Source organism: Mesoplodon densirostris, chromosome 5, assembly GCF_025265405.1.
Source record: "Mesoplodon densirostris isolate mMesDen1 chromosome 5, mMesDen1 primary haplotype, whole genome shotgun sequence".
Classification (NCBI taxonomy): domain Eukaryota; kingdom Metazoa; phylum Chordata; class Mammalia; order Artiodactyla; family Ziphiidae; genus Mesoplodon; species Mesoplodon densirostris.
This window is the reverse complement of record NC_082665.1, coordinates 92,258,936-92,283,230: the sequence shown is the minus strand read 5'-3', so window position 1 is coordinate 92,283,230 and position 24,295 is coordinate 92,258,936. Positions and strand designations below refer to the sequence as shown.

At 36.5% G+C, this 24,295-nt stretch overlaps 1 protein-coding gene across 9 annotated transcripts in view; it reads left to right on the top strand.

Annotated features, from left to right (window-relative positions):
• Nucleotides 1-22,593, top strand: part of MECOM (MDS1 and EVI1 complex locus) — a 169,211-nt gene extending 146,618 nt beyond the window's left edge. For all 9 annotated transcript variants that reach the window (XM_060099104.1, XM_060099100.1, XM_060099098.1 and 6 more), the window contains 7 exons: nt 4,700-4,866; nt 5,946-6,023; nt 9,528-9,697; nt 11,629-11,773; nt 15,601-15,837; nt 16,676-16,859; nt 21,041-22,593. In XM_060099104.1, coding sequence (XP_059955087.1) covers nt 4,700-4,866; nt 5,946-6,023; nt 9,528-9,697; nt 11,629-11,773; nt 15,601-15,837; nt 16,676-16,859; nt 21,041-21,175 — 1,116 coding nt within the window. In that variant the 3' untranslated portion in view covers nt 21,176-22,593. The remainder of the gene's footprint in view (nt 1-4,699; nt 4,867-5,945; nt 6,024-9,527; nt 9,698-11,628; nt 11,774-15,600; nt 15,838-16,675; nt 16,860-21,040) is intronic.
• Nucleotides 22,594-24,295: the final 1,702 nt, after the last annotated feature.

The window sequence follows — 24,295 nt, the reverse complement described above, 5'->3', positions numbered from 1 at the left end:
GGTCTGTCTAGAATATCGTACATCATTGTCCTCATTATTTCTAATGTAGAGTGTTACTTGCTAGTAGCTTTGCTGTTAGGTGCTTCAAGCATAAGGTGCTGTCTCCTACACAAATGGCCAGTGCTTCTACCAACTTACAAAGCCAGTTCAGATTTTAAGTTAGACACCCTTTCCTGATAGTACAATGGTATAGCAACTGCCATTGCAATGCTTTGGAAACACTCCCATTCTTTGAATCATAGGTTTTTCAAAGCAATAATTTATATTTGTACTATAAAATATAGATATTAGTGGAAAGTAGTAAAATATTAAAGTTTATAATTTTTAGTAGTTAAAAAACCCTATAATTTTATAATCGTGACTGCAGAATGTGATATATGGAATGAGACAACCATAAAATATGAATATGTATTTCTCCCCCAAATGGCCATGATTTGAAGATTTCTCTAGATTATCAAGTGAATAAATATAGAAAACTACCAAATCTACAAACTTTCCCATCATAAGTTGTTTATGAAAAGTTAGTTATTTTATGATAAAGCCATGTGTAATCTAATTTGTGAAACATTAGGTCACATAATTCATGGTGCCATTGGATATATCATTTTGTATAATCAGATTGTCACTTTAATAGTTTTAATGAGAAACTTCTTTATGTCATCAATTATTGGCTGCCAGATAAAAAATGTTAAGCTAAGTGCTTCAGACCCAGTTGATGATATCTTGCCTGCTGAAATGTTTTTACAAATACTAACTTTATTTGACGGGAGAGATAACTACATTTTTTGGTAGGAGCTAGGGAATTGTGTCTAAATATTAGTTTGCGTCAGTATAAAGTTAATAGCCCCTTGGGGACTGGAAGGGGGTGAAATGACTTCCTTTTCCAGACATCTGGCTGCAGATACCATCAACAACTACAATATATGTAAATAAAAATTACTGTTCCATAGGAAAAAAGCTGTCATTTACTGATCGGAGATTAGCCTATGACATTAATGGGACAGAGGGCAATACGTTTTTAAAATATATGATGTGATTTTTCCTCCTTTTTTCCCCCATTCTCAGCAAATATCCTCTTCATTGTAGTACACATTGTTCCCCCTTCATTGGTTTCTTCATAGTTGAAAAGTATATCTAGCTAGATTCTGTTTCATTTATCCCAATTCATCTCGATTTTTAAAATACCAAGTCAGACTTTAAAATGAATGTCAAAACTTACCACTTCTACAAAATGCATGTTATTCCAAGAGGAGTATCACATGAGTCAGCCCAGATAGCTAGAGAAAGTTGAGGTTTGGACCCATACATTAGATAAAACTCATCTTAATCCAACACCTTAATCCAAGATATGGACCAGGGCTGATTGTTGGTCACATAATGGCTAAACTACCCCAACTAGCAGACGTCTAAGTCACTTTTTTTAAAAATAAATTTTTATTGGAGTCTAGTTGATTTATAATGCTGTATTAGTTTCAGGTGTACAGCAAAGTGAATCAGTTATACATATACATATATCCACTCTTTTTCAGATTCTTTTCCCATATAGTTCATTACAGAGTATTGAGTAGAGTTCCCTGTGCTATACAGTAGGTTCTTATTAATCTATTTTATACATAATAGTGTCTATATGTCAATCTAAGTCACTTCTATCTGTCCTAATGGGGAAACTTACTCTTTTCAGCTGATGTCAAGTGTTGTGAGAGCAAATCTTTGGAAGTTGAGAGGAAGGATTCAGTGATGGCTTATATGTTGTTTCAGTGGTTGCTAGCTGGAAAGAAAGTGGAGAGGGGGTGTGTGTCTGCATATGTGGTGTTAATAGCTACCCTCAGCTCACTTCCCATCTTTCTTCTCTCCCTCTTCCCCACTCTGACTTAATCCTCTTTTCATTTGACACCCCAAGACAAAGGTGGGGGGTGGCTTATAAGAGAGGCACTTGGGTAACCCCTATTCTTTTTCTTATTATCTTTAAGAATGTTGTTATTTAGTCATCAAGTCCATACTATATTTTATTATTTCTTAATGCTTTTCCCAAATTGAAACAGTTTGAGGTAAAGTAATCACAGTGATCTTCCTTTAAAAGGAGCTATTAGCAGCTACTAAAGCAAGACACATTTCTCAACAGTCAATTGCTCTTAAATAACTTGAAGGACTTGTAGTTTATATGTGCTGGAGATGAAAGCCGAGAATAATGATAGTCATGAGTAAGCTATTTTCCATATAAAAGGAAAGTGTTTCTACAAGATGTATTGCCCCAGGAATCTGAGTGTGTCGGCAGGGCGGACACTCAAATGATTTAAAACCACTAGATAATGAAACTTTACTCAAATATTAAATGTACATAAATAAAACATTTATAATCATCATCCATGCACTTACTATTTTTCCCAATAAATATATGCGATCATGCCCCTTACCCCTGCTAATCAGCTTGAAGGCCAGAGGTCATTTTTCACTCAGACAATTTATTCCATGGAGGGTGGAATATCAAAATGATTTTCTGCAAGCAACAATTAGAAGGAATAAATGCAAATAAAATAGTATCATAAAATATTTCTGGATTGATTTTTAATAAATAAAATCCAAAGTAATATGAAAATGCTAATGCTCTGGTTAGAGGGGTATAATGACCATATTCAGCAGGGACAGAGTTTCCTTCAACCTCTCTGAGCAGCAGCATCATTTTATATCTCTGCCCTGTGATCAGTATGTGTCAAAATCCTTCATAGTGACAAATGTGCTGTCCACTTGCATCTGTGGAGAATGTTTTAGCAGCTGAGTGATTATGAATCAAACCCCTGAGCTTATAGCCCCTACTGCCTCCCAGTGCGTTCACATTTGTCGTCTGACAAGTAAATGTATCTTGACTTTCCTCTGAGATTTTTTTTGCACCGTGTTTGATGAAAGACATTTGGCAAATTGGCAGTGGTACCCTGTACATTGCAATTTGTAGCTAGCATTAGGAGTCTGGGCATGAAATGAGAGGGCAGGCTCCAGGATAAAGGGAAAAGAAAGAAAGCTAACTACAACATGAGTAGTCATTTGAAGAATCAAGCATACAATATTCCCTTTGTAAGAATAGAATCATGTTTAGGCCATTCGGTTAAGATTTTGCTCCAGCTTAAGAAGTCAGTGGTATTCTGTCCGGTTGTGTGTCTGCGGAGTATAAATTTTGTTAATTTCCTTTTTGAGTATGAAGTGTTTCCTTTTATTTTTAACCTGGACTCATAATAAATTAGACCTCCAACTCTGTCTTACCATCTTATCAGCAAAATAATCTTTTTCTTGGGTTGATCAGTTGCTTGAATGTATAGTTGTTAACATTTTTAATCCTTGCATGGGGTCTTCTGGTCTACTGCCCCAGCCTTTTGAGAAACATACAGAGTGCATACAGAACACAAACACCTTTTAAACAGCTTTGTGAGTTCTCCAGTGGCATAGTACCCTGAGAACCAAATAAACAATGGGTGAGTTGATTTTACAAGATGGCCTGAGAGTTTGCTTTTTCTTCTTAAAAATTCAGTAGGAAGCAGCTTCCAAATAAAATGTGAGCATGGGGGAAACAACATTTTGGGAGAGTTGAAGGAAAGGTGAGAGAGTCTGTCTAACTATAGACAGTAAGGATCAAGCTGCCTTTGAATGTAAATGCCACCCTCTGTTTATGACTCTGTCGAATACGTGTGCAGGTAGACAAAAAACTTGAAGATTATAAGCAAAATAAATTAGGTTATTTGAGGGGAAGAACCAGGCAGCATAGTTTTTCTTCAAGAATACTGCTCTAAGAGTTTGGTCTTACTTACAATGCCCATGACAGGTTATGTGAAGTTATGATAATATATCATGAACTGTCATTTCAACTTAATCTTTGTCCAGGACAAATGAATATTTCACCAAAATTCTTTGTACATAATCACACTTAAAAATCTAGTATATCCAGATATTAATTTAACATAAAGCACTGTTTACACATTTAATTTTTTCTTTCTGCATTACATACATTTGACTAAAGCTATAACTTTGGAACACCTGATGTTTTTCATGCTGTGAGTTCTTTTCATGGGACTCCCTACTTCCTATGGTTTTTATTACCTAGACAAGGCATACAGGATCCCTTGCTATAATTTCCAGTTTACTATTTTTTTGCTGTTTATTTGGAAATCTCACAGACCGAGAAGATGGTGGACTTGTGTCCCAAAGAACCATCTTGCCAGAGTTAGATTCAAGCTTCTTTTATACTAAAAAGGGAGGGAGTAAAGTCAAATATTTCCTGGTTCCAGTCAGCCTCTGGAGGAGATGTATTAATTTCTTCCTTCCTGCAGTCATTCACAGGTGGGCCTGGTGATTGTTGATAGCATGATACTAATGCTGTCTCTTAATTTAATAAAAAATCTAACAGTTTTATTCTCTCTCATGTATTTCATTGCTCAATTGTATATCAACTTATTACAAAATGGTCTAACTAAGGGCTTATGGAAAAGTTCACTTGGCACTTTGTAAGCTTGATTCTACCTTTGTTATCTTTAAGATCAGTGAATTCTCTCATTTGTTTAATATTTGGACACTACAATCTCTTTCTACAGCCCCTTGCATTCAGCAGATTTGATGCTTCCCTCTTATTAATCTGTTCTTGGTTTGCTAGAGATGATTACAGAAGGAAGGATGTCTGCCCCATCCTTCATGGTCTTGTGCTTTTGCCTTGCAGATGTCAGCCATTGAAAACATGGCGGAGAAGTTGGAGAGCTTCAGTGCCCTGAAACCTGAGGCCAGTGAACTTCTACAGTCGGTTCCCTCCATGTTTAACTTCAGAGCTCCTCCCAATGCCCTGCCAGAGAACCTCCTGCGGAAAGGAAAGGAACGCTATACCTGCAGGTAACTGCAAAGTTAATCATGGCCTGCTTTCCAAAAATCTCCCCTCTGATTTCAAAAGGCCCTGCTGTTTGTTTTGGAAATTATTCTTGATTGGATGATTAATAGCAACCATGATAGATCTCAGGCACTTCAAAGTACTCTTTATTTAGTGGGATATAAAAATAATGGTTTACAAAATTATTATTAAATGAAAATTTTAACACAGGCCATTTGGTTGTGATAAATGAGGTTGGAAATGGTCCAAGTGCTATCTACTTGTTTCACTTTGATATTTATGAATTTTCTTTCACAGTTAATTATTTTCATCCAAAGGTATAATACTACTGTCCTCAAGCATATATTTATTAATTGTCATGGCATTGAAGAATAAGGCTATTAATGAAGGACAAATAAGGTCGATAAGTGAAGAAAACTAGTTAATAAGTTTCTTGTTACTCATCAGTAGTACAGTAAAGCTCTTTTTTAGTTTCTGTTTTCTTTTTTAATAAATCATACTTACAATTTCTGAATTGTCTTCAGAAATTTGTGGCATCTGACTCAGGCATATCAGTTTATCTGCTGTTTGGTAAATGTGTCACTTTCTTTCCAGAAAAGCTTTTATAGGAACATACCTTGATGGATGAGGTCTTAGAATCTTGTCTGATCTGATACCTCTCAATGTACAGAGAGTTGTCACTGTGCCTAACATGTAAAATGAGTTGAAACATTTGAAATCTGTTTACATCAACCCAGAATCACAGGCTCTTGTCATTTTTTAATCCCCTTGTCTGGTTCAGTTTTGTGAATGTAAAGATACAGAGTTAATAAAAGAGGAGCATGGGGGTCATCAAAACTCAAGTCTGTTTTCATAAACTGCTTGCTTATGCATGAGCAAATTCAACCGGATCTCATAACGCAGTCTTTATTTGTAGAGTTATTTATATCTGTAGAATGGCTTTGTTGCAAATTTTAAATACCAAAGACATGTGAGTTCCATGCAAGATTAATTAATTCAGGAATAAGCATCTGGCTTCTATGCAGCTTGAGTGGAATACAGTCAATTGTGCTGACTTTCTCTTATAAACATGTTTTCATAATAGATACTGTGGCAAGATTTTTCCAAGATCTGCGAACCTAACACGGCACTTGAGAACCCACACAGGAGAGCAGCCTTACAGGTTTGACAATGATTTTTACTAAATATCTTGATAAATATTGTAATAAAGTAGGCTCATTGCCACAATTTTAAAAGAGGCTATTTTTGTGAATGTCTGAATGTATGTCTGTTCAAGTTTGAGTCAAAGAAGAAGTAACTAATGGATGGGGTTAAAATTTAGAAAAGTCCTAATTTCTTGAATCATCTTCTTATACCTCAGTTTAAAAGTTCTAACAGTGTCTAGTATAGAATAAGTGTTTAAGAACTGTCAGCCATTTTTAAAATTAAGTGCTCTCTCTCCTCAGTGATTCATGCCATTTTAATTGACAGTAATCATAATCTTGCAGCCTCCCTCTTCCAAGCCTTAAATCTCTGCTAGGAATTAACAACCCGGATATATCTTTGTTTCCCCAGTACAGCTAAGTCAATGTCTACAGGTCCCATTAGGAGGTTTAAAGAATAAATTTTAAACCTGGAGAGGAGGAAGAAAAGGGAGCTAGGGGTAGAACAGATAAAATAGAATATATTATAGGAAGAGAGCAATTCTGTCAACAATTTCTCAAGTGCTTCTTAGCTTATTCTCTTAAGTGTCAAAATTAGCCATATGACACATGGCACCTGTGTTTAATTTTAATATTATTGTTTACTAACAAATGAAACTAACCACAATTCTCCATTCCAGTTTTAAAATATCACCTACATTGTTGAATGTGTAATGCCTTGCACACAGTATTAGGTACTCATGAATATTTCTTTAAAGAATGAATGTTATTTACCTTAAGTAATATTGTAATTTTATTTTGCTTTGAAATTCTTATGCATTGCATATGTGTAAACTTATTTTTGTCTGAATGTTTTTGTCATTAAAATAAAGCTTTCAAAGACTTTTTTACATACGAGGATAAGAAAATGGGCAGACCAATGTTCATTTGAAGATTGTTCAAATTTTAGGAGAAATTTTAGGAGAAAACTGGAGGGACTTAAACTCAGAAAATAATAAAGTATTTTCTTAAATTCTTTGCTTTCCTACATGTTTTATAAATCACTAATCATAAGTGATATTTATAAGTGACTTTATATGTGATAGAATGTGCTTGATATAGTAGGTCTCAGAGAGATATAAAAATGGGAAGTGTTAGATGATTTCCCTTTTTTGAGAAAATGTCATATCCAAGGAATTCTGCTTAAGTGGAGGAAAGATTTCCACACTTACATTTTGTTATGGCCAAGGGTCTGGTATGCAACTATAATACCATGCTCATTTTACTCTTTTTTTGTACCTGAATTAAGTGGTTTCATTCTACCCTGTAAATGGTGCTATTATTGTACGTATATTTTTAAAAATGCAAACCAGAATTTTTCATAGCTGAAGACCTTAAACAGTTATTTGTCCAGCTCTTCTGTTTTATAAGTAAAAAAATTTAGATCCACAGATGCTAATTGCCTTCTGTAAAGTCTGGTATTAATAGACCCAAAATTAAAACCCAGTTCTGGAACTCTCAAGTCAGCGTTTTTAATCTCATACCATGATCTGAAAGGCTCCCTTGACTCCTGTGTTTACATCCAGTAACCAGGAAAGCTTAATCGTGTATGCTCACGAGTGTGTTATGTACTCCTCTTTAGAATTTCTGAAACTTAGGCTCTGAATTGAGCTGTTTCTTGGCCACCAACTAATTTACTGGAATAGAATGGAATGATTATTATTTAGGAGCACTCAGACATTTGGCCAAGATATTAGCAGAGGAAAGATACAAAGTAACAGATGGTTTTTGGTTAAAACTTCCTTATTGACTGATTATATTAGAGTGGATGATATTTATTGGATTTACAGCTTCTGTGCCTATAAGCAGACAGTTGGAAGCATGTCAAAGACAAAATCTCTCTTCCTCATGATATGTGCAGAAAATATTTTGAGTGAAAATTTTTCTAAAAAGTTTGATGGGAGTGTAAGTTTTCTCTATCAGTGTTTCCTAGGTTATTCTGCTTAGGACAACACAACTGTGCTAACTGTATGATGGTCCTCATTGCAGTGGGCCTTGGAAGTTCAAAGAAAGCCAAGAGTCCATATATATCCATATATATATATTTTCAAAAGCAGAGGCTTAAATTTTGCAACTACTATCAATGTGGGATTTTACCCATTTTAAAATTAATATTATTAATTTAAATTTGAGGAACCTCCTGATGCCAGAATGGTTTTTTAGGAGGGAAATTAAATCAGGCCTTGAGTTGGTTTACTGATACTATGACAAAGTAACTAGTTTAACAGATTTATTTCCCCACTAAACTAACTAGACATCTGGCATCATGTAGAGACAGCCATAAAGCCCAAACACTTTGAATGGAGTGAGGTAGTTTCTGATGTAGAGTCCCTCGAACTGCTGAGCCTGCATTCAGAAGTGGGAGAAGGGCCCTTCACACATGGAAGAATGAGTTTCAGATTTTTTGGCTGCTAAGTTAGAAATTTTCACTTGAAAGTTATCTAAAGAAAGTTGATTTTTCCTTTTACGCAACACACGTACAAAAAAAATCATATAAACAGACAATGCACTCTTTAAAATGCCAGAGGAGAAAATCTTGTCAGTTATCACTTTTCTTCCTCACCATAAGAGCTGGTGGGAAGGGGAGAGGGTGGGAGGTTACATTTTTATTTTGTGACTGAAAGAGAACTTCAGTAATTTATGATTTTTTATCTTAAATATCATGGAAGGCAGAAACAATTAGCCAGGCAATAATATGTGCTTTCCTAAAAAAACTGACCTGGTTCAGAACTGCCACAGACTCTAGGAAAAATAAAAGTGGAAAACTGGGAGGAATCCAGAGAGAGGAGGGTTAGCAAAGACCTTGTGTTTTTATCCGGAAAGGAGAATTTAGTGGTACTCTTTCTTTTGTGATGGTTTAAATGTTAACACAATAAAGGCTTTGGGGGGCCCTAATAACTATAGATTATGAAAATCAGTATCTTTGCTATCAGACTAAACTATTACATTGCCCCAGTTTTAAGAGTTTGGAACCTTTATTGTTATTTTGGAGAAGATAACAGAATTTCTCCTTCAGGATTAGCAATTGAGAAAGTGAATTTACTAAGAAAGTATTTAATCAGGCTCAGAAGTTTTGAATTAAAAAATGATCTTTTTACTTTGTTTGAACAATATGTGAATCTGTTTCATGTTTGTTTACAGAAGATTTAATTGTATTGTCCTAAGCAGAAGATAAAACAAAACTACTATTTCTTGATGTTTTTAATTTTGTGAGCTTTACTTGAAGTATTAGAACTGATTACCTTCATAAACTTGTGATTTTATTATGGTGTTTTATGAAGTATTTTATTATGGTTTTTTATGAAGTCATGAAAATCTTTAATGCAATCAAAGTCTATTTATTGGAATTGAAATTTTGGCTGTGTGGATAGTAATCTTCTCTACAGTGTTGTTTTATGGGTGATAATTTTGGAGATCTGGTTTGCTTGTCTTGAGAAATATCTTTTGATTTGCTTGTGAATATTTGTTCTGTGTTTGTTTTTCAGATGCAAGTACTGTGACAGGTCATTCAGCATATCTTCTAACCTGCAGCGGCATGTTCGCAACATCCACAATAAGGAGAAACCCTTTAAGTGTCACTTATGTGATAGGTGTTTTGGTCAACAAACCAACTTAGACAGACATCTAAAGAAGCACGAGAATGGGAACATGTCTGGTAGGTCATCAATTGTGTTTTGAGGAGGAGACGGTAGCTTATTTTTCTTATTTTAAAAGACAGCTGTGATCATTCTTTTGTTCCACTTTGACATGAGAATCAGATCCTGTTGTGCAAATTTGCAGCACGTTTCCCTTGAGATTTTTGAATGAAGTGAATGATGTGATCGTTGAATAATATACAACTCAGAGCTTTATTTGGATGATTTTATTTTCTCCTGGATCCATCTCAGTGGGCAATCTCAAGCAAAGAGAACCATGACCCGAACTCACCGGAGACTGATGAACCAAGATTTCCTAAATTGCAGAGAACAATATTTCCATCTATTGGCACGGAATGTGGCCCCCAGCCTGGCAGGATGACCACAGTGGAGCCTCAGAATACCACGCTCTGAGTATTAACCTAGAAACCATGGCTGCTTTTGCAGAAGGCCTGCAGTTCAGAGGACCTCTCCAGTGGACCTTGTTTAGAGATGAGTGATAGAAGACTGTCAACATGATCAGAGTAGCCCGTAGCAAATGATAGTGGTGTGTGGTTTGGGTCACAAATTCCAATGTAGAATTAAGTTAAAAGTGGCAAAAAACTAGACTTCCCTTAATCCAGACGTACCAGTGCATAGTTAGCAGAAGACAAGGTAGGTTTTCTTGCCTTTGGCTTCTAATACTTAGATAATAAACCATTAACGAATGTTTAGCAGCTGGCATATGTGTGTGAAACCAACTTATGTAGCCATAATTTGTTTCTAGAGAATTAAGCAAATGACTTAGAAGTGAGGAGAGGGGTTGTGCACGCAGCTCCTGAAAAGGATTTTAAGAACAGAGAAAAGTTGGGTTTATACAAAGTAGTAATCTTTACTGAAGGAAATTATTTTATTATTAATCCATCCTCTATTGTACAGGAACATTGCTTATGATTTTGAATGAACTATATACTGTTCGTTTCCCTTAAAGCCAAAAATCTAATGATCATTGTTTTAAAATATTGGCTTTTAGAGGCAGAAGTCTAATCCAATACACAAAAGTGGCTACACTTTCTTACAGTATACCACTATAATTTTTCTAGTCAAAATTATTTCAGAAAATAAATAAGTTAAAGATTTAATGTGTCAAATTTGAATGCTTGTTTGTTGGTCCAGGTTATAACTTTGTTAAGCTGAGGGGTGTTCTAACCTCTTGTTTTTGTCATCTAGACTATTGTGATGAACTATTAAACTGTAGATATTTTGTGGGCACGCTAAACAGCATGAAGCAAATGTTAGTATAAAGTTTGACCACATGTTATAAAGTGTTTATAATTCGTAAATTTATGGAAACTTTGGAATAATCTGTGATACAGGTATTTTGATTCTAATTTTATAGGTAAGGAAGCTGACAATCATTCTGTAATCCACAGACTCAATATTGTCCTCTTAATACTATACCACAACTGTCTCTCGACTGGTGTGTCCTGAGTCTACCCACGGCTTAATCCACCAAATCAAAATGCAGTATTTCCAGCATGTGTTCAGTCTTTATTTGATAACATACTTTAGCACAGGGGCAATAAATACATATTGACTGCAACCAGGTATACAGTTTCTTCTGCAGAATGTATGTAAGACCTCTCTATAATTTGCCTCACCCCATATTCTCATTCTACAAATTAAAATGTTCCCATGTCACAGTGGGAAAAGGAGGAAGCTAGTGGGAGAAGTGGCATCTTTGGGTGACTGTATCTCACTATTTCAACGGTTCAAAATAGTCCCCATTACTCACTGGCATGGGTACTGTGGTAAAATTGGGAAGACCTTGACCTCCTAAAGTTATCATTATTAATATTTGAAAAAGCCTGTTTTAGGAAACAACACTGATCAAATGAAGAAGGTATGAGATTCAGAATAAGTTGCCCTATAAATAATAGTCTTTTTCACAAAAGGCTTTCTCTCCCCTCAGGTACGGCCACATCGTCGCCTCATTCTGAACTGGAAAGTACAGGTGCGATTCTCGATGACAAGGAAGATGCTTACTTCACAGAAATTCGAAATTTCATCGGTAATAGCAACCATAGCAGCCAGTCTCCCAGGAACACAGAAGAGAGGTAAAGCTTGTTTTTTCCTCTTTAAAGTCGATGATTTCACAAATGAACGTTTTCAAATACATTTGCAGCGCTCACTCTTGTGACACTACTTTACTCCTGCCACCAATGGCTGGTATTTATTTAGTGCAGATTAAATACCAAATGGTCTTCTAAGCACTTTATATTATTAGTTAACTTAATTACCCTAATAACCCTATGAGATAGCGACTACTGTTTTATAATTTTATCAGTGCAGGAATGGAGACATCGAAGGTTAAATAACTTGCCCAAGGTCACCTAAGTAATAAATGGGATTCAGCTGGGCTCTGTGGTTCCAGAGCCCAGGCTTTTACCACCGTTCTGTTCTGCCTCTCTTGATAGCTAATTAGAGTATTTTATCAAAACTTTCCAACTATGGCTTCCCTGGTGGCGCAGTGGTTGAGAGTCCGCCTGTCGATGCAGGGGACATGGGTTCGTGCCCCGGTCCGGGAAGATCCCACATGCCGCGGAGCGGCTGGGCCCGTGAGCCATGGCTGCTGAGCCTGCGCGTCCGGAGCCTGTGCTCCGCGATGGGAGAGGGCACAACAGTGAGAGGCCCGCAAAAAAAACAAACAAACAAACAAAAAAAACTTTCCAACTAGAAGGGAAAGCCACCACAGGAGTTCAGTTGAATCACTGGCTAACAGTGGTTACTATTATAGATCATATGATATATCATGTATACAGAGGGTATATGACTATGTATATTATACGACTATATATATATCTGTATGTATATGTATCTGTATATATTTATACATACTGTATATATCTACATATAAAATACTTATTGAATGTCATCCAAATATCTTTTTAGAAACGTTTGTGACTTCTGAATAAGATTCTATCCCTTCCTTATATGCTCTCAGGTGCAACCTCATTTAATTCTAGCATGTTTGTTTCGGTGGGTATAATCATCTTTGTTTTTAAGGTGCACTGGTTCCCTCTTGTCATTATCAACATCAAGCACATATGGCTTAATTCATATAGAAAAACTTTTTTTTTTTTTTTTTTTTTCTTTTTGCGGTATGCTGGCCTCTCACTGTTGTGGCCTCTCCCGTTGCGGAGCACAGGCTCCGGATGTGCAGGCCCAGCGGCCATGGCTCACGGGCCCAGCCGCTCCGCGGCATATGGGATCCTCCCAGACCGGGGCACGAACCCGTATCCCCTGCATCGGCAGGCGGACTCTTAACCACTGCGCCACCAGGGAGGCCCTAGAAAAACTTTTAATGATGCTGATAATGATAATGAATACTTATCTAGATTTTACATTTTATGTGATGTAAATGAAACATTATTTTACCCAAACTACTGGGTTTAATTTTTCTTATCTATAAGTTACAATTAAATATCTGATATTGAGAACTATGTTGTTCTGAATATAACTATCCAATGGCCTATTAAATTAGGATGCTGCAATGTACCTTTTAATGTAACAGGAAATTAATGAAAGTTCCATGACTTTTTATCATGCAAGTGTTATTGTTAGTGTTTTCTGTTTTTGATGCTATTAAAAGTCAAAGTTAATTGTTCTAGGTACTTTTTTCCATTAAGGCAAGTATCAAATAAACATTATTTTCCAAGATAACATAAAAATATTTGACCACTCTGTTCTTCAACTTGTATAAAATTGTTTCTACGGGAACAAGGAGAGAATATCTGCTATTGCATGACTCTTCCCAGCCTCTCAGAAGTCTGATAAAACTATAACTTTGTGCAGTTGGATGTCTTTCCCTCTGCTTGCTCGTGCGTGTGTGTGTGTGTGTGTGTGTGTGTGTGAGAGAGAGAGAGAGAGAGAGAGAGAGAGAGAGAGAGAGAGGTGAGGAGGCAGATATCAGAAGTACAAAGTACTAAGGACAAGTAAGAAAGACAGTCATGATCTTTTGATAATTTTGACATTTTGTTAATGATAGTTACATGATACAAATAAGAAATAGTGAACAAAAAGCACCATTTGTGTTCTGAGACTCCTATTCAGATTTCGAGCCCTTAGCTGGAGATTTGTGAACCATAAAGCTGCAACATCTGGCTTCAACATGTCTAAACAGCATAGAAGTAAGAAGACTGAGTCATCCAACTTTTCTCCCCTCAACTCCTATCAGACTACTTTTGATGAATAATTTAACCCCCATAAATTGCCACATTTGAAAGCATAATTAACAAATAGGTTTTCTTAATCACGTTGGCTTTGTTACTTTTGGTTTTCATCCATGCACTCTTTTGTTCTTTTACTTTTTCTTTCATTTCTTTAAAACAACAATTTCGATCCATTCAAGCTAGCAAGTTGGCAGTGTAACTGGAAACTAATAATTTATGTCTGTGCAAAACATGTTTTCATCATTCTTTGATAAAAGAGGTTAAGAGACGGATTGTATAAAAAAACTTAATGATGATATGACTTTTTCTGGTCAAATGAATTTTTACTGTGTGCATCTGTCACATCCACAATTGTTTTATTTATGTGTTTTTTTGCCCTGAGAAATCTAAGTATTAAATTATACTCATTTTTTTTAATGTGGGAAAGTGATGGGGGTCTATCGCTGATACCTGATTTTCCATAATCTCAAAAATAGTTACATTAAATGTGAAAATTGTACATGACTGTAACAATAATTTAGCAGTCTCAGCAAGTTTTCTGAATTAGTAAATAGGTAAAAGAGCGAGACAAAATTGAAAGATTCTGAATGGCCCAGGAATCAGGACACCTGGATGCCTAGGATGATTTAATTTCTATCAAGCTTTCTGTACTTGGGCAAGTGCCTTAACTTCCCTGATCATATATCTTTAAAAGGAGGAAGTTAGGAGGAGAGATTCAAAACATTTATAATTGTTTTATAACAGTTTCAACTTTAAAATCTTACAATGAAACTTAAATTCAAGTTACACATATTTTAATGTTTACTTTAAAACCCGAAAAGCTTATCCTAGTTTCATAAATGCCCTCAAAAGTTTTCAACAGGGACTTCTGTTATTAAGTTTTTCTTTTATAATTAAACGTTCAAATCACATATTGCAATCCTTGCCACCACCGACTAAAATATTACAGATGACTTTTTAAATATAATAGCCTTCTTTTGCATCATTATGTTATACACACTTGCTAAGTAAGCTTCAAAATATATTTGTACAATTACATTTTTATATCATTTCCCACCCCAACGTTATCCTGGGAAACAAGGAATTTTTTTACATTCAGATCATCCAGGATAATTTGAACAAAGTACGAATAAATGAGCACTCAAACACTTTCAAGTCTCAGTAGAGTGCTTAAGTGCCATATACCCACCAATGTCACCTAGAAATAGCAAATACTGGTTAGTCCTTGGCAGCTATTTTAACATTTTCTTTGAACTCTTAGATTCACTTGAAACATGTGTATTGAAGCTTTGGCAATGTTGCTCAGGGGTATGAGTTTTCCAGAAATCTATTCTTTTAAATGGTGCATACTTATATGGTAATTAGGTAACTTTACTTAGAGAAAACTTTTGTGTGCTTTTTATATCCTATATAACAATATCATTTATCAAGCAAAGGCCTGATAAGAAATAGGAGACTGAGATTGTTTTCCCAGTTCGACCAGAGGCTCTATTTATAATCCGAATAATCACACAATTATTTTTTTTCTTCATTTTCTCATTTGTGAGGTTACATTGTTTTCCCATGGTTGCCATAAAGCATAAACAATAAAAAATTTGCTCTAGAAATGTTGAAAATTAAATTGTTGCTAGGAAGACGTGATAATAGAGCTAACTGCACATTTAAAAATGATACCAGTAATTGAACCTCTTTCTTTTTTATGCTTTTGAAAGAATGAATGGCAGTCACTTTAAAGATGAAAAGGCTTTGGTGACCAGTCAAAATTCAGACTTACTGGATGATGAAGAGGTGGAAGACGAGGTGTTGTTAGATGAGGAGGATGAAGACAATGATATTACTGGGAAAACAGGAAAGGAACCAGGGACAAGTAATTTACATGAAGGAAACCATGAGGATGACTATGAAGACACCAGCACCCTGGAGATGAGTTGCAAGACGTCCCCAATGAGGTGAGAAGCAAGAGTAGATCCACATAGGGTTACAATTCCTGCTGCTCTGTTCTTCCATTAGTGCACTATTCCAGGTGATAAGCAATTTGCGAACAATAAATTATAAAAACTAAACTTGAATTAGCAAGGCATACACAGTGGATTAATTTTTAAAAGATGGAAACAAAGTGGCAATCAACATAATCCACAAGCATAAAAATACATCAGTATTTGTGGAACTCTGATTAACCTGAGGAAGGAAGGGTAAATGAAAGCTACACAAGTACACAATCACTTATTTAGACTCTACCTATTTCTACTCAAAGAAAAATAGAGATTTCAACATTATCTAATTTATTCAATTTATCTGGTGTGTTATTATTCAAATATCATTGAGATAAATTTCACCTTACTTGATATATTTGGAATCTATATAGATGATAGATATTTAAATGGAAAAAATTAGCCCAATAGTTAAATTGATGGGAATATTATATTTTCATATGGATAATTGGTGCCAAACGAGTATAATCGTAACTGGCTTTATTTTAAATGGAAATTATAAACATATGAATTCTGTCTCCACTGCATTGCTGACTTCCCATGTCATTGACTTTAATTCTTTATCTCAAATATACTCTTGCTTTAGTCAGGAAAAATCTGAAAAGAAATATATTTATAAGATAGAATATTTGTAAGCTTTTTAGAGAACCCAAGAATTGATGCAGGCTACTTTCTACTGCAAATATAATATGTCTGACAAGTGTATAGACTCAAATGAAAAGTGATTTGGTTGGATATCAAACTGAAAAAGAAAAAAAGAAAAAAACCTCTGTGCTTTCCCATTGGTTCATTTTAGGTATAAAGAGGAAGAATATAAAACTGGACTTTCTGCTCTAGATCATATAAGGCACTTCACAGATAGCCTCAAAATGAGGAAAATGGAAGATAATCAATATACTGAAGCTGAGGTGTCTTCTTTCAGTGCTTCCCATGTGCCAGAGGAACTTAAACAGCCGTTACACAGAAAGTCCAAATCACAGGTACATACTTTCCTGCATTATAGCATCCTGATGACATTGTGTCTTTGACACCAAAGGCAGATACTTTTTGCAATGTTCTAGAATCTGAGCAGGCTCAGGTGCCTTACTCAAAACGTTCAAATCTTTGTCTATGACCGAATCCAAAATAGTCAACCCCTACAGCAATTAATATGACTGGATTCTGCACAGAAATTTCTGTGTCAAACCCTGACCTCCAATAATCTTCCCTTTCCTTTGCAATTACATTGCCTTTGTATAGATGGTCCATAATGTTTGCTTGCACCTATTTGTATATTACTTCAGAATTATTTTCTAATGCTTCGTGTCTATAATTTTTGTCAACCTAATTGCATTTTGAGATTGTTGGAAAGTGAATTCTGTCCTCTATTTTTGTTTCTTACTGTACATAATTAATAAACAAGTCATCTAATGATAGAATTTAGGAGTAAACAGAGGGTCAGAGATGAAATGAATTGCCAAAAGTCTGTAGCAACTTAATGGCAAACCTGGAAATAAACCATATCGATTTTTTTTTTTTTTTTTTTTTTTTTTTTTTTTCCTGTACGCGGGCCTCTCACTGCTGTGGCCTCTCCCGTTGCGGAGCACAGGCTCCGGACACACAGGCTCCGCGGCCATGGCTCGCGGGCCCAGCCGCTCCGCGGCATGTGGGATCTTCCGGGATCGGGGCACGAACCCGTGTCCCCTGCATCGGCAGGCGGACTCTCAACCACTGCGCCACCAGGGAAGCCCTACCCTATCGATTTTTATTGAATGAATGAATGAATGAATGAATGAGTGGTACCCAAGTTCATTGAGATCTATAGCAATCTATCAGCACTATGGTAACCAAAATAAATCCATTTAAGGATCTATAACTACCACTGAACATAGCCTCAGTTCTTTTTTCACAAAAAAGGGAAGTCAGTCCTTTCTACTTGACATCTGCACTCAACCAGGTTGTTTATTCAGGTCCATTTCTTTCTTTAGAAAGAAAAAAGAAACTTTCTGTTATTATATCTGTTGGTCACTTTGGTCTAATTGTTTGATCCAGAGTTCATTTTAACGGTGGCCTGACATATCAAACCATGTGACCATATTAACTCCTACATTTGGAAATTTCTTATTTGGATGAGATGTTTTGCACTGGTCTAAACAGCAAATGTGGTCATATCGCAACTAAAGTGGGGAAAACATTCCAGTGGGATAATACAAATTTGAAAATATCAGTAAAGTCAATAAAAAGTCTTAAGATATCATGTATGGTAATAGGCAACATAAATGTTCTTTCTGAATTGAAGTGAAAGCACCCAGCCTCAACTCTGGAGTTGCCTAGCTGCATGAGCTTGAGAACATCACTTCACAACTATGGGTATCATTTCCTCATTGTAAAGTGGGGTGAGTGGAGAAGATGTCTAATATCCCTTCCTGCTCTATCATTGAATGAGGATAAAAATGAATTTTTCATTTTCTAACATTAAAAGTAAACCAGCCAGAGAAGACATCTCATTTTCATGTGGAGACAGCCGTAAGAAGTGTCTAATATATTTTTTTAACTCTTGATTTCCCATTCTTCCTTGCTAGTGGATCAGAGAAACTGGGGGAGCCAGCTTTTCTTTCTTTTTCTAAAATTTCTTTTAATTAATCCACCCCAAATTATGACATTATAAGGCACAATACCTAAAAATTCCTGAAACTGTCACAGTGATAGAAAGCAAAGGGTCCTGGGAACTTAAAGATAATGGAAATGATGTATTTCAGTACCAGCATTTTGATATATAAAGTCCCGGCCCAGCTGGGCTAACAATTACCTTCACAAGAAATACTTGCATTTTGCAATTTTACCTCATATTTTTATTATTACTTGATAATGTCATATATATATATATCAATCTGAAGATGGTCGTGCCTTTTTGCAAACTGACTTTGTTTCATGAGACTTTATTCATTCATTCAGTTGTCATTAACTGTCAGTTATGTGCTCAGCCCTGATCCTTGTGCATGAAAATGTTTATTTCCTTTGATTACCAAAAGGCAGACATTCCATATTTATCATTTTCTAGAACCTGAATAGATTCATATGCTTTACTCACAACTCATATATTTACTCTGTGATTTTTATAGTGATTGAATCCAAAATAGTTGACCAATACAACAGTGGCTGCCTTCTGTATAGAGTTTTCCCTGAAAAACCCTATCCTACAAAAATTAGTTTCATGATAACAGGTACTATTTACATCAGTAACACTAAGCTAAGCACTTTATGTAAGTAAGTACTTGTGGTTCCTCCACAACCATTGGAGCTAAGTTTTTGTTATTATTATCCACATCTCATATGAGGGAAGTAACCCTGAAAGATTAAGCAAGTTGCCCAAGGTCACGCAGCTAGCTGAATAGAGGCAGGTTAAAAGCCAGGATTAAAACTCAGGATTTCAGGACTTCCCTGGTGGCACACTGGTTAAGAATCCTCCTGCCAATGTAGGGGACATGGGTTCAAGCCCTCATCTGGGAAGATCCCACAATCCTCAGAGCAACTAAGCCCGCCAGCCACAGCTACTGAAGCTCACGCGCCTAGAGCCCGCGCTCCGCAACAAGAGAGGCCACCACAATGAGAAGCCCGCGCACCACAAGGAAGAGTAGGCCCTGCTCGCCGCAACTAGAGAAAGCCTGTGCGCCGCAATGAAGACCCAACGCAGGCAAAAGTAAATTTAAAAAAATCAAAAAACCCTCAGGATTTCAATTTTTTTTTCTTGTAATCCCTTTTATTTTTCCACATATCAGAATGAGTTTAAAAAAAAAAGAATGAGTTTTGTTAAAACCATTTCAGAATAGTGTTCATCTTGATCTCTAAATGTGGGTATTTAATTGGAATAAAGTTCAATGCTCACTTCCCCCACACTTTAAACCCTACAGAGGACAAAGACTCTATGTTATTTATCCTTGATTCCCTGGGACCTAGCACAGTGCCTGGCATAGAGTAGATGCTTAAGAAATATTTGTAACATGTCTGCTGAGATTTTGTGGAGGTCCAGAAGGCAAATAGCATACATAAATGTCAAATGTGTACATTGAGAGCAATGACCCAGCAAATCAAAATCAGTCTGCGAGAGCAGATTTTCTAACTGAATGCCATGATTACGGAAGAAACCACAGACTGGCCACATGTCTCAGCACGACTCCCAGAGATGAAATTCTGCTTAACAACGGAGGCATTTTGTCTTTGTTTACCGACGGTGGAATGTCTTTGGCAGGACTTTAATGATTCCTCTTCAGCAGCATTTTGACAAGCAAGTTTAGCAGTGGATGAGACCAACAAATCAACAGTGAAAAGTTCACTACTAAGTCAAGACCAAACATTTCATTTGAATATTTTACTTGGCAGCAAATGGGGAGATTCTCTGAACAGTTATTTAGACTTTGACGTGATAATAAGGAAGAAAGAGCACTTCTCCACAGAGCACCCCTGTGCACCTTCTGCTGGCAGATACTGGAGCACAGGGGTTAGAACTTTGTTGGGTCTTGTGCTTTGTTTCATTTTTTGGTAGAACCGACTTGATTTACCTCGACTTTCAAGGTCTTTGAGTGTCAGCATTGAATACTTCAAGCGTGGAGGGGAAGTACACAAAGCATTTAAAGCTGGGCAGAAATAAGTTTTACTTATGCCTCCTACCCTCTAGGTGAGTGACCTTGGGCGAGTCATTTCATCTTCAGGGCTCTCAATTATCCAGTGCAGGAGTCCGTGGGACTGTTTCCTCTGGACCACAGTACTGTCAAGGCAGGCCTGTCTCTTATTTGTATTTGCAGTTTCAGTTGTAAGCATTCAGTAATATTTTGGGTGAGTTGAACATGTACATAAACAGCGGATGGATAGTTATTATAGTTATGGTCGGGGAGGGGGATGACTCCTATTTCTTAATGGGGGCACTGTTGTCATTCTCGAGGTTGGGTCATTAATTTTTTTGTTCTGCAGATTGTGTCACTTTTGTGGCCCCGAGGCCATGAAGGCCAGCAGTAACTCCATGTCATTATAACACAAGAAAATGTCCCACACTCTTCCAAACACACCCATGAGGGATGCTCCTTCTCAGGGTCCCTTCTCTTTGTAACATTCACCAAAGATATCCTTCGAACAAAAAGTGGTGTGTTTCAAATGCCATTTACCGAGTCTCTCCTTTTTACCTCAGGCATATGCTATGATGTTGTCATTGTCCGACAAGGAGTCCCTCCATTCTTCATCCCACAATTCTTCCAACGTGTGGCACAGTATGGCCAGGGCTGCGGCGGAATCCAGTGCTATCCAGTCCATAAGCCACGTATGACATTCCCAAGGTCGACCAGAATGGGACCAAGTCCAACGGTAGCATGGCTTTTTCACATAGGACTATTTAAAAGACTGCTGAGCAGAATGCCTTATAAACCTGAAGGGTCACTCATGTAAAGTCTGGGGACCTTAAACTGAATGATTAAAAAAAAAAAGAAAGAAAGAAAAAGAAACTATTTATTCTCGATATTTTGTTTTGCACAGCAAAGGCAGCTGCTGACTTCTGGAGGATCGATGCGACTTAAAATGATTCAATAAAAATGAAAAACTTGCTGGGCAGAAGGCGTCTTCCCGTTCACCTTGCCCCTGGGAGTGGGTGGGTGAGAGGAGTAGTTAAGATGGCAGCATTGATACGAATGAACACTCCATAGAAACTGAATTCTTTTTTGTACAAGATCACCTGACACATGATTGGGAACAGTTGCTTTTAATTACAGATTTAATTTTCTTGCTTTGTTAAAGTTTTATGTAATTTAACCCTTCGAAGACAGAAGTAGTTGGATGAAATGCACACTTGATTATTATAGAAACTGATAACAGGGAGTATTTTTTTCCCATTAACTTTTGCCTTCTTTAAGTACATTGTTTAAAACGAGGGAACAAGGGTATGTGTATATTGTAAACTATGGATGTTCAATGCTCAAAGAGGTTAAGTCAGTGAAGTAACCTGTTCATCACCAGTACCGCTGTACCACTACGCTAATAGAAGGTTTGCCAAATCCTTGTAATAACATCTTAATTTTAGACAATCATGTCACTGTTTTTTTAATGTTTAATTTTTTTTGTGTGTTGCGTGTATCATGTATTTATTTGTTGGCAAACTATTGTTTGTTGATTAAAATAGCACTGTTCCAGTCAGCCACTACTTTCTGACGTCCGAGGCACAAGGACCAAGGTGACTCGACCTGTGTATGGGAGTGCCAAATGGTGTTTGGCTTTTCTTAACATTCCTTTTTTTGTTGTTGTTTTGTTTTCCTTCTTAATGAGCTAAATACGAATAGATGCAACTTAGTTTTTGTAATACTGAAATTGATTCAATTGTATAAACGATTATAATTTCTTTCATGAAAGCATGATTCTCCTGATTAAAAACTGTACCCCATATTTTATGCTGGTTGTCTGCAAGCTTGTGCGTTGTTATGTTCATGTTAATCCTATTTGTAAAATGAAGTGTTCCAGACCTTATGTTAAAAGAGAGACGTAAATAACAGACTGTATTCAGTTATTTTGCCCTTTATCGAGGAACCAGATTTGTTTTCTTTTTGTTTGTAATCTCATTTTGAAATAATCGGCAAGTTGAGGTACTTTCTTCCAATGCTTTGTACAATATAAACTGTTATGCCTTTCAGTGCATTACTATGGGAGGAGCAACTAAAAAATAAAGACTTACAAAAATGGTTATTTTTCCCACAGTGTGGTATTTTCCCTTCTCATGCAATTTTGGTTTCCCTTTGGGATCCAATGATTTAAAGATATGCTGTCTGGGACTTTGATGCCCTAATAGATACATGGAATGTAGAGCATGTGTGTATAGTTTTGAGATGACATGAAGGATAGCCCTTGGCCCAGAGGGACTTGGACTATCTCCCACTCATTGCTCTGGACTTTCTCCATGTGGTACAAAGTCAGGGCTCAGGTGCAACACTGCATGGTCCTTGGGATCACCCCATGTCTGCAGTACCCGTTTTAGTTAGGACAGAGCAACCTACAGTCTTTTTTCTCGATTTTACCTAGTGCCTGCCAAAAGGTGTTCTGTTTCTTATTTTTGTTTTTAATTACCCAAATACTGTTAATTGATTCCCAAAGGGGTGGGGACCCTTAAACTTTTCTATGATCATTTAAAATCTTTGTCCACATGCAAAATATCATATTTTCATGGTTAGAATCAGAGGGTAGATTTGATTTCGAGTTTTCTTCCTCTACCAAAAAACTCCACAAAAACTGCATATTGCTACAAATTCTTCAGAATAATCATTGAGCAGTTGCCCCGTATTCCATCAGATTTGATCTACTATGATGTCTTTAACCATTCAGATTTTGTTGAAAATTTATGTTTTCTGCTTTTCACTAGTGTAAGCAATGGTATTTTAATTTTTATGCATGTAATTGCTTCTGTGTGTTCATGTATGTACACACAGAGTTGGAATGTGAGGGGTGGTATTTCCATACAATAAATTTGCTGGTGGGGGAGCCATTATGAATATTTTTTTGCACCTTAAATATAATGCCAACTGTTTTAGAATATGGTTATTTCAACTTGGCCAACTATAGAGGTTTGAACAAGGTCTGCATATTAAATAAGTATGACACGTGGAAGTAGATCCAGACTAATTTCTCCGTTTGTTTATTTATTCATTCTTAGCCAAAATGCCAGATACAGGGAAACCTCCTCACATCCTTTCTAAATGTCAATAGTATAAGAATTAAATATGTGGGGTATAAATACTGATTTTTTAAATAGAAAGTGTGCACAGGAAGTACTGAAAAAATATACTAAAGCTATAAATCTGGTGTATACAGAAGGAGAAGAAGAATCTAGTGTTTGAGACATAAGAAAAACACATTCGAGAAAGTGGAGACTGGGAAAGTGTTGTGCGTTTTCCTTTGTTTTAAAGAAAATACATATAAATTCTGAAGCCATTCTAATACTCCCATCGCTACTGAATTCTTGTTAGACTCTCTGAGCATGACATTTCAGTAGTTTGCAAATGCTTAGTGCCTCCAAATTCCAAAGAGGCTTTCAAGCCTTACATTTCTGCTTTCTTTTACATTCATCTCTCCAGCAGTCCACCGCACGGCCCTGTGGGGAGGCCGTGAGATGTGGTAGAGACAATATTGGATTTGGAAGCTGAAGGCCTGGGTTTGAATTGTGGCTCCATTACTTTAGCGGCTTTGAGGTCTCGGGCAAGTCACATACCTTTCAAAATCTCATCTGTGAAACAAGGGTAATAATACCTGCTTCTCCTGCTACTGCACTGGGTTTCTGTGGATGTTGAAAATCGAAGTACATTTTTAGAAATATTTGGCAAAAGTTCTACACATGCAGGCACTTCATAATTTTTATGGTGGTAGTTAAGAGAATAGAATGTGTGTGTGTGTATACACACATACACAAACA